Source organism: Mytilus edulis, chromosome 13 (genome assembly GCF_963676685.1).
Source record: "Mytilus edulis chromosome 13, xbMytEdul2.2, whole genome shotgun sequence".
In the NCBI taxonomy this organism is placed as follows: domain Eukaryota; kingdom Metazoa; phylum Mollusca; class Bivalvia; order Mytilida; family Mytilidae; genus Mytilus; species Mytilus edulis.
This window is the reverse complement of record NC_092356.1, coordinates 47,999,517-48,011,468: the sequence shown is the minus strand read 5'-3', so window position 1 is coordinate 48,011,468 and position 11,952 is coordinate 47,999,517. Positions and strand designations below refer to the sequence as shown.

The 11,952-nt window shown below is 31.7% G+C and overlaps 1 protein-coding gene across 2 annotated transcripts in view; it reads left to right on the top strand.

The window, feature by feature from the left end:
• Positions 1-2,795: 2,795 nt before the first annotated feature.
• The window catches only part of LOC139500785 (hornerin-like), a 28,250-nt gene continuing 19,093 nt past the window's right edge, over positions 2,796-11,952 (top strand). For both annotated transcript variants that reach the window (XM_071289625.1, XM_071289624.1), the window contains exon 1: positions 2,796-2,911. In XM_071289625.1, the coding sequence (XP_071145726.1) occupies positions 2,893-2,911 (19 nt within the window). In that variant the 5' untranslated portion in view covers positions 2,796-2,892. The remainder of the gene's footprint in view (positions 2,912-11,952) is intronic.

The window sequence follows — 11,952 nt, the reverse complement described above, 5'->3', positions numbered from 1 at the left end:
AGTCTTAATTATGTTATGGATAATAGCAAATCTGCACCCTTTTTCAATAAAACCGAAATGCTAGTGAGAGCACAATTTTATATGCATGTGTGTTTATCCATCTTTATTATTGATTCTTTGTTCACATTAAAAAAAAATAAGCATAAAGTGCATATGCTTTACTCCGTCCTCGCATTTATCCCACTGTATAAACAATACATGACAATAAACTATGATCAAATTTATCCCGCTATCGTCCCATTTTATGTAATATATGTCCCACCGAATGATATATATATGTGGGAATAAACCATGATCTATAGTATCCTACTATAGTCCCATCGAATGATATGTATGTGGGAATTAACTATGATCTATAATATCTTACTATAGTTCCACAGAATGATATGTATGTGGGAATAAACCATGATCTATAGCATCTTACTATAGTCCCACCAAATGATATGTATGTGGGAATAAACCATGATCGGTATATTATCATACTATAGTCCCATCGAATGATATGTATGTGGGAATAAACTATGATCTATAGTATCTGACTATAGTCCCACCGAAAGATATGTATGTGGGAATAAACTATGATCTATGGTATCTTACTATAGTCCCACCGAATGATATGTATGTGGGAATTAACTATGATCTATAATATCTTACTATAGTCCCACCAAATGATAATTATGTGGGAATTAACTATGATCTATAATATCTTACTATAGTCCCACCGAATGATATGTATGTGGGAATTAACTATGATCTATAATATCTTACTATAGTCCCACCGAATGTTATGTATACATGGAAATAAACCATGATCTATAGTATCTTACTAAAGTCCCACCGAATGATATGTATGTGGGAATAAACCATGATCTATAATATCATACTATAGTCCCACCGAATGATATGTATGTGGGATTAAATCATGATCGGTAGTATCTTACTATAGTCCCACCGAATGATATGTATGTGGGAATAAACTGAATGATCAAAAGTAAATTACTATAGTCCCACCATATGTTATGTATGTGGGAATAAACCACGATCTATTGCATCCTAAAATAGACACAATGAATTTTATGTATACCGGATGCGACCTTATTTTAGGTAAAAGGTCAAGGTCATACAGTTCAGAGTGTCACATTGATGATTTTATTAACAAAAAGTGAAGCATGACCTATGCAGAGGTTACAGGTCAAGGTCATATAATAAAAAAAATAACTTTTATAATTTTTCACCCCAAAAAAATCCTATGTCACATGTCTGACCCGATATTGACCTTATTTTAGGTAAAAGGTCAAGGTCATACAGTTCAGAGTGTCGCATTCATGATGTTATTCACAATAAAACTGAAGCATAACCTATATACAGGTTAAAGGTCAAGGTCATACAATGATAAAATGCAATTTTAATAATTTTCCCCAAAAAAAATTCCTTGTCCCTTTTTAAAATAATATCCCCAAAATAAAAACCCTTTTCAAGGTGTTGGATTGAAGTAAGTGTCATACATCTGTAAAGTAGATATAGGAAGATGTGGTGTGAGTGCCAATGAGACAACTCTCCATAACCGTAAAGTGTTTGTTTTAAGTAAAAACTATTATGAACAATTATATATAATCATGGTTATATATAAACAGTTTTTAAAGAATGAATCCTATATATAATCATGGTTTAGTCCCACCTCCTATGTTAAATAAAGTATTTTTCCGTATTGGTGGGATTAAACCATGATTATATATAAACAGTTTTTAAAGAATGAATCCTATATATAATCATGGTTTAGTCCCACCTTCCATGTTAAATGAAGTATTTTTCCGTATCGGTGGGATTAAACCATGATTATATATAAACAGTTTTTAAAGAATGAATCCTATATATAATCATGGTTTAGTCCCACCTGGGACTAAACCATGGTTATGCCGAAATCATGTGCATGCCATTAATATTCCTAGGTAAAATTGTCCATGTCCTTTATTTCAAAAGATGAATTATAAAATATAAATGTTATGTCTCTGGTTTTAATTATGTTCAAGAGTTGTATGTGCATGTCATTTGTTTTAATAAGAAACAACGAAACTTTCCAATCTTAACTATAAGAAAATATGTTGTTGCATTATTTCCTATAACTTTTTTTTAATATAATCAAAATTACTAGAAAACAAGTTTTAGGACAAATTTTCCTAGGAAAATAAGTGCCAGACGTATTTTACCAGCTATGGACTTATTTTTGAAGGAAAATATGCCCTGGCCTACGTACATTTCTAGTAAAATAATGGTCATGTACTTGATTTACTAGGGAAAACATAGGCGGATCCAGGGGGGCCTGGGGGCCCCCTCTTCGTGGGAAAAATTTCGTTGATTATCTAGGGAATCATTGAAGCATGACTGGAGCGGGCCCCCCTTAGGAAACGTTCTGGATCCGCCACTGGAAAAAAGTCTGGCGGACAAATTTTACTACCCGCGGACCACTGTTTAATAGTTTATTTCAAACCAAAAGCAATACAGCTTATATGTTAAACTCAACTGACGTAACTAGTCACGCGAGCTAACTCCTTTAAAACTTTCCACAGTTTAACAGTTCACTGCAGAATTTAATAGTTCTATTCAACAACAGTTTGTTGGGAAAAAAAAGTTTTATGTTCATAAATTGCCGTATTTGCTGATAAAAGCTTAGTTTTACAATCAGTATAATCAATAATATGAGCTACCGAAAACATAGTCCCAAAGAATAACTCATTTGTGAAATTTTGTACGTCGTGTCACATGCTTTTAAAGCTTATAGTTTTGGGTCTACGACTAAATTATTTACTGCGAAGTTAAAATTAATGGGGAATTCGACGGCAGCGTTTTGCCGAAATTTGTACCATTAAACCAAGGCATTCTTGTTAAAGCATAATGTCTTCTGGTGCATCAGGTAATAATCCATTGAAAAATCAACAGGAATATGTGTCTCATCTGTCTAAAAACTTTTTAATGCACGCACAACATCAGCCCGATAAAATTACCATGTGGTATCTCAACTTTCTGTTTGCATTGCATTGCCACTAGTGTAACGCGTTCTTGTTAACTTTTGTTTTTGTTAATCTTCAGAATAAAAGTTTTCACATCGAGTTGTGGTAGCTTGTTAAAATTTATATGCTTTTGTATTTCCTATTTGCTCTCTCTCTATATCTTCCCATCGAGGAGTGAACCAATTTTTAAGTGTATACACTCCAGGCTCTAGCATATAATTTCCAGCAAGGCAGCATAGAACATGTCAAGAGTAGCAAAGATTTTAATTGCAATATTGGCATACATAATGATGTTTGTTTCTCATTGAATTACAAATCAATATATGTTAAAGGGGCACTAGCTGTCAAGTTCATGTTCACCGATTCTAATCAAATTCTCATTTGATTTGTAACAATGTAAATCATTTATCCAAACTATTTAAAGTCTAAATAAAACAATAAACAAGGCATATGCATGAAAATACGTTTCGTTTTCGTGTGTATTTGAGTCTACATGCCATCTAATTAATTATCGAGTTGACCTCTATAGTCATCCAATGACCATATGTGCGATGTAATCATAAATATAGATATAAATAGATTAAGCAAGCACATGCTGTTGAATTATTCTAGGTCTATTTAATTTCATATTACAGATAGAAAAATAAATGTTTATCATCGTTTTACCTGTATTAGAATGTTTATTTGTGGATCGAATCAGTCAATCAAATGATTTACCTTTGTTTCACTTTCAATGTTGACATTCTCTTCCTTTAAATAACTTTACACATACAATTCACGTGTAATCCATCTCAAGCTGAGGGGTTAAAGTTCACACGAATACACATGATACAGATTCTTGCAAGTAAATAAGTCATAATTAATGTTTTTTTGCTTATTTTGACAAAATTGAACTTTTTGGCTACTAAAAAAGAATTATTATTTCACTATGTGTATTTCATTACTGATTGAGCCAAAAAAAATCATATATTAGGTTTTTCATATATCTTGTAGCTAGTGCCCCTTTAAAGATGAATGTTGAGTCTGTACACACAGTCAGATTCATGTTTGCCCTTGTTCTTTGGCCCTGTCTTCTACAGGGCTTTTCATTGAAGCCGGTAGCCGGCGGAAATCCACCATTTACGCTGGCTTCAAGTGCCGGCTACTTCACTGACAAAAATATAAATTCAAAAAGAAAAAAATATCTTTTTCAAATGTTTACAGGCAGCCAAGAGACGGTCACGATAAACAAGGGATGAAAAGTCAGTGTTTACCTTGGGCTAAATTTAGTTCACATGAATTCAGGTCACTGATTGGTTGTCTATTTAAAGTCAGAATGCATCGTTTCTTTTCAAAGATAACAAGAGAGACGTTCCAATGGTCATTAAACGATAACAATAGAGACGTTCCAATGTATCATTTACTCGTGGGCTTTTTTTTTTGGCTTTAAAACGTGAAGACAATCAGATAGCTATATATATATAGGATGACAATCTTATGTTATGGAATAATTATAATATCAGTCAAATTAAAGAATGTGTAGTAGATCATATTGTTCAGAATCTGGAAAACAGTAACTTTTGAAGTTCATTTTTAGCCTTGCACAGCCCCCAGACCCCTCTGCCTTAAAGCACCAAGCTGTAATTACAATTACAGCTTGGAGGGCGTTCGGCACAGAATGCATGTTACAGCCACCTATAATTGTAATTAAGCCTACTACTTCAATTTCAAGGGAAAGCCCTGACTATTGTTGTATTGACATCATACAACAATCACTGTTCTATTGTCATGATTGTGGTGTCAGATACATTTTGCATTTCCTTTTATGACATCAAAATTTAATGGGAACTTTTGACATGTCCAGGAAATAAAATGGACTAATAGTGATACAGTGTATTGTTATGTCAATCAAGTGTTATGTTTGACGGGAATTGTAATATATTATGTCCCATATACATGTATAAACATGCAAGATATTAAATTCAACTTGTAAACTCTTTTTTCTTAATTTTATGATACAATCATAACAATGTTGCATGCAGCATGTACCTATCAGTCAGGAGTCTACTTCGTCAAAATTATCTCCCCATTACGCCAGTTCATTTTCATAATCGTAGAAATGGAAGCCATTGTAGGGATGACGCACTACCAATATTGCTCTTGGAAACCGATAAATATATCCACATTGCACCATTACGATCCTTATATGTCAGTTGTATTTTAAAAGACAAATGTATCAACTAGCTAATGAGCATCAGTTAATAATCTTGTCTGAATTGATTCAACTTAAAATTATTGTCTGATCGGTTGTCAGGTGGGATTTTCGAAAATTCATAAACATTTAAAAAAATTGTAATTAAATATTTTGTTGAAGGGCAGACTAGATTTTTTTATACGACCGCAAAATTTGAAAAATTTTTCGTCGTATATTGCTATCACGTTGGCGTCGTCGTCGTCATCGTCCGAATACTTTTAGTTTTCGCACTCTAACTTTAGTAAAAGTGAATGGAAATCTATGAAATTTTAACACAAGGTTTATGACCACAAAAGGAAGGTTGGTATTGATTTTGGGAGTTTTGGTCCCAACATTTTAGGAATAAGGGGCCAAAAAGGGCCCAAATAAGCATTTTCTTGGTTTTCGCACTATAACTTTAGTTTAAGTTAAGAGAAATCTATGAAATTTTGACACAAGGTTTATGACCAGAAAAGAACGGTTGGGATTGATTTTGGGAGTTTTGGTCTCAACAGTTTAGGAATTAGGGGCCAAAAAAGGGCCCAAATAAGCATTATTCTGGGTTTTCGCACAATAACTTTAGTTTAAGTAAATAGAAATCAATGAAATTTAAACACAATGTTAATGACTACAAAAGGAAGGTTGGTATTGATTTTGGGAGTTTAGGTCCCAACAGTTTAGGAATTAGGGGCCAAAAAGGGACCCAAATAAGCATTTTTCTTGGTTTTCGCACCATAACGTTAGTATAAGTAAATAGAAATCTATGAAATTTAAACACAAGGTTTATGACCATAAAAGGAAGGTTGGTATTGATTTTGGGAGTTTTGGTCCCAACAGAATAAGGGGCCCAAAGGGTCCAAAATTAAACTTTGTTTGATTTCATCAAAATTGAATAACTGGGGTTCTTTGATATGCCGAATCTAACTGTCATGACTGTGTATGTAGATTCTTAACTTTTGGTCCCGTTTTCAAATTGGTCTACATTAAGGTCCAAAAGGTCCAAAATTAAACTTAGTTTGATTTTGACAAAAAATGAATCAGTTAGGTTCTTTGATATGCTGAATCTAAAAATGTACTTAGATTCTTGATTATTGGCCCAGTTTTCAAGTTGGTCCAAATCGGGGTCCAAAATTAAACTTTGTTTGATTTCATCAAAAATTTAATAATTGGGGTTCTTTGATATACCAAATCTAACTGTGTATGTAGATTCTTCATTTTTATACGACCGCAAAATTTGAAAAATTTTTCGTCGTATATTGCTATCACGTTGGCGTCAGCGTCGTCGTCGTCGTCGTCGTCGTCGTCGTCGTCGTCGTCGTCGTCGTCGTCGTCGTCGTCGTCGTCGTCCTGCGTCCGAATACTTTTAGTTTTCGCACTCTAACTTGAGTAAAAGTGAATGGAAATCTATGAAATTTTAACACAAGGTTTATGACCACAAAAGGAAGGTTGGTATTGATTTTGGGAGTTTTGGTCCCAACATTTTAGGAATTAGGGGCCAAAAAGGGCCCAAATAAGCATTTTCTTGGTTTTCGCACTATAACTTTAGTTTAAGTTAATAGAAATCTATGAAATTTTGACACAAGGTTTATGATCACAAAAGGAAGGTTGGGATTGATTTTGGGAGTTTTGGTTCCAACAGTTTAGGAATTAAGGGCCAAAAAAGGGCCCAAATAAGCATTATTCTTGGTTTTTGCACCATAACTTTAGTATAAGTAAATAGAAATCTATGAAATTTAAACACAAGGTTTATGACCATAAAAGGAAGGTTGGGTTTGATTTGGGGAGTTTTGGTCCTAACAGTTTAGGAATAAGGGGCCCAAAGGGTCTAAAATTGAACTTTGTGTGATTTCATCAAAAATTGAATAATTGGGGTTCTTTGATATGCCGAATCTAACTATGTATGTAGATTCTTAATTTTTGGTCCCGTTTTCAAATTGGTCTACATTAAGGTCCAAAGGGTCCAAAATTAAACTTAGTTTGATTTTAACAAAAATTAAATCCTTGGGGTTCTTTGATATGCTGAATTTAAAAATGTACTTAGATTTTTAATTATTGGCCTAGTTTTCAAGTTAGTCCAAATTGGGGTCCAAAATTAAACTTTGTTTGTTTTCATTAAAAATTGAATAATTGGGGTTTTTGATATGCCAAATCTAACTGTGTATGTAGATTCTTAATTTTTGGTCCAGTTTTCAAATTGGTCTACATTAAGGTCCAAAGGGTCCAAAATTAAACTAAGTTTGATTTTAACAAAAATTAAATTCTTGGGCTTATTAATATGCTTTATCTAAATATGTACTTTGATTTTTGATTATGGGCCCAGTTTTCAAGTTGGTCCAAATCAGGATTCCATATCAAGTATTGTGCAATAGCAAGAAATTTTCAATTGCACAGTATTGCACAATAGCAAGAAATATCTAATTGCACAATATTGTGCAATAGCAATTAATTTTCAATTAGAGTTATCTTTCTTTGTATAGAATAGTAGTTGATAATATATGTTGGAAATTTGCCAGACATGACTATGATGTCATTTTCTATTTTTATTTGCCAATAACTTTATGTAAATAACTTCATTGGAAATTTGCCAATATAAAATGTTGCTGATGAAGCTTTTTTTCCTTATCTTATCTAAAATGTTTTTAGATAATGTATGTTGGACATTTGCCAGACATGACTATGATGTCATTTTCTATTTTTATTTGCCAATAACTTTATGTAAATAACTTCATTGGAAATTTGCCAATATAAAATGTTGCTGATGAAGTTATTTTTATTGTTTTATACAATAAACAATGTATATTCACTTTTACTACCAACCAATCTTTACCATTCAGTGATAACAAATACTTTATTTTACATTTTAATATTTTATGATGTATTTAAAAGAGTAGTTATTGTTGCAAACTCCATTAGAAATTTGAATTGATATCAGTTTTGGAAAAAGGGAAGCGGGGATGTGAAAAAAAGGGGGGGGGGTTTAAATTTTTCTCATTTCAGATTTCATAAATAAAAAGAAAATTTCTTCAAACATTTTTTTGAGAGGATTAATATTCAACAGCATAGTGAATTGCTCAAAGGCAAAAAAAAAACTTTTAAGTTCATTAGACCACATTCATTCTGTGTCAGAAACCTATGCTGTGTCAACTATTTAATTTTAGATTTAAAAAGTTTGAAGAAGAAATCTTTAATTGATTTGTAAAATCTTGACATTTGTTTTGTGTAAAAAAAAACCATGTAATGTCAAAAATTTGATCACAATCCAAATTCAGAGCTGTATCACGCTTGAATGTTTTGTCCATACTTGCCCCAACTGTTCAGGGTTCGACCTCTGCGGTCGTATAAAGCTGCGCCCTGCGGAGCACCTGGTTGGTCCTGTTTTCAAATTGGTCTACACTAAAGTCCAAAGGGTCCAAAATTAAACTTAGTCTGATTTTAACAAAAATTGAAATCTTGGGGTTCTTTGATATGCTGAATCCAAAAATGTACTTAGATTTTTTATTATGGGCCCAGTTTTCAAGTTGGTCCAAATCAGGATCTAAAATTATTATATTAAGTATTGTGCAATAGCAAGTCTTTTCAATTGCACAGTATTGCGCAATGGCAAGAAATATCTAATTGCACAATATTGTGAAATAGCAAATTTTTTTTTAATTAGAGTTATCTTTCTTTGTCCAGAATAGTAAGCAAGAAATATCTAATTGCAAAATATTGTGCAATAGCAAGATTTTTTTTTTAATTGGAGTTATCTTTCTTTGTCCAGAATCAAATTAAATCTTTGTTATATACAATATACAATGTATATTCACTTTTTACTACCAACTGATAAATTAAAATAATCTTTACCATTCAGTGATAACAAGCAGTTTTTTTTACATCTTAATATTTCATGATGTATTTAAATGAGTAGTTATTGTTGCAAACTCCATTAGAAATTTTAATTGAGATTAGTTTTGGAATAAGGGAAAGGGGGATGTGATTAAAAAAATTGGGTTCAATTTTTCTCATTTGAAATTTCATAAATAAAAAAGAAAATTTCTTCAAACATTTTTTTGAGAGGATTAATATTCAACAGCATAGTGAATTGCTCTAAGAGAAAACAAAAAAATTAAGTTCATTAGAACACATTCATTCTGTGTCAGAAACCTATGCTGTGTCAACTATTTAATCACAATCCAAATTTAGAGCTGAATCCAGCTTGAATGTTGTGTCCATACTTGCCCCAACCGTTCAGGGTTCAACCTCTGCGGTCGTATAAAGCTACGCCCTGCGGAGCATCTGGTTAGTGTATGAAGACTATAAACCCTAGTAATCACACACAAAAATTTAGAATTTTCTGAAGATATGCATTTTCATCATCCAGCTTGAAAGACTGTCGTCAAGTACTTTCAGTAAAAAAATAGCTATTCAAACACACCTTCTCTGTTTTTGTGACTCATTAGATAGGTATTTCACATGACCCATATCTTTCATCTTTTAGTACTGTGATTTTTTTGTGTTATAAAGTCAACCTGTAGCTTTAACTGACTTGGGGTAATTGTAATTGTAATCGTTAATCAGCTGTAATTGATTACAAATTTTCAAGTAATCAGTGTAATCATTAATCAGCCAAAAATCTGATTACATGTAATTTAATTTAATCAATTACTTTTCAAAATACCCTGTAATCATGATTACTTTTTGATTACATTCTCATTACAATGAAAAAAATCTAAAATTGTGTTTTTGGTCATTAAATGAACCTCTTTGTTCATATTTGATAAATTTTTAACATACTAAAATGGTTTGGTTACTTTAAGCTTGTCTACTTCAGTAAAAAATAAACTGTTACAGTATTGAAAAGTTATCATTAGCCTAAGCAGAGACATATAATACAATTATATACCTTTTATCTTGGTAAAAGATATTGTACATACATGTATATTCATCGTTTTATAATGATCTTCATATTAATATTTGATAATAACTGTTATATATTCAAGTAATACTTTTCTTTAACCCTGAATTATAATCTTTTGTTAATTTTTGTGATTTTTGTCAACTTTGAATTGACAGGTAGGAGACTAATTAAGGTTTGTTTTTATTGCAATTACCAATTGAGTATAGCTGTAGGGAAATATATATGATAAAAAATAAATCAGACATGAAAATTTATCTAATTAGCACAAACTAAATTAAAAGTTGGACAAATATGTTGTTTAAACTTTTTTTTGTATTTGGACTGGACGTGTAAAATGCAATGGTTTTTAATACTTTAATACATATTGTTTACAATTTGATTAAACATTTCTATTAAAATTTAACATAGTTTTAACTGGAACAAATGTAACTTTATTTCATCCATATTTAAACTTCCACAAACTGCAACTTGGAATACATATAAATTATGAAAGAGGTCAGAAGACAAACAAAAAAACTCTTGATTATGATATATCTTTATTAAATTTAATTCAAAATAATTTAGAGATCATTGGTGATCAAGTGTAATGTATATATATGTAGTGAAATTTGGTGTTTATTTAAATAGATGATGTTTAATTTGAAGTTATCATTTTATAATTGAACCAAATAAAATACGTTCTCAAAAATGCTATAGTTATATTAAACGTTTATTTATTCACATCATTCAAAATGTTTTGTTTTTAAATTCATTGTAATCAGATGTAATCATGATTACTTTGCCAATGTAATCATTAATTTAATCAGATACTTTCAGAAATGATGTAATCATTAATTTAATTTAATCGTACAAATGACAAAGTAATTGTAATTTAATCAATTACATTGAAAGTAATCGGACCCATCTCTGAAGTCTGCTTTAATATATAAAAATGATAGAATCTGAAGCGAGACGATGTATGAAATATTCTTACTTTGTACGATATCAAGACAAAATACTCAACTCAAACACGCCCTAACATAAAAAGGTGCACTCGATTTTCTCTTTTCGATACAATTGTTACCCATTTTTTGGAATTTTTTCTTCAGTCACATAATGGAAGGGCAGACACGTAAATTACTGAACTAATAGGTTGATATGTTTTCCCTCCGTGGTAATTTTTTCATTAAAATCGGAGGTTATGCATTTTCTTCATCCAACTTGAAAGATACCCATGTCGTCGACTTGATATCTAATTGTTCTGCTTAACTATGTTCTAGATAAATTGAAAACTTATGCAAATGGTGTTTTTAAAATAAAGCACTTCGTAAATGAGAAGAGAATTGCAATTTTGTTTGTTTCTATCAACTTTTAAAAATTTTGTCACTATAGTAAACAATACAGTAAACATTTATCGCCTTCTCTAACAAAGAGCTTCGATTCTTTTGTTCTATTTCAACCTGGTTTCCGACTGCCTATTGCATACATATAGTTTCAAAAACAATCGTTTTTTGACAATTTGATAACATAAACATGATAAAAGGGACCTGACATTTTGAAATTTAGTTATGCAGGCAGTATATTATGCCATAATATACATGAAATATAGCCCAAGTGGATTTTGCTTTTTCCACCTGCCCACCATGGGCAGCCCACCCGTGCCCACTCTAGCTATAATCTCTTTTTTTGTAAAAATATTGATTACAAATGCTTATCTGCTTTTTTCAAGTGATTGTACTTGCAAATCTTTACATTAAACAAAAGAAGTTGCATGCCCACTCCTATGGGTGGGCAGAGTGGACAAGGTAGAAATTTTGTCCACCCGGTGCCCACTCCCATGGTGGGCCGGTGGACAA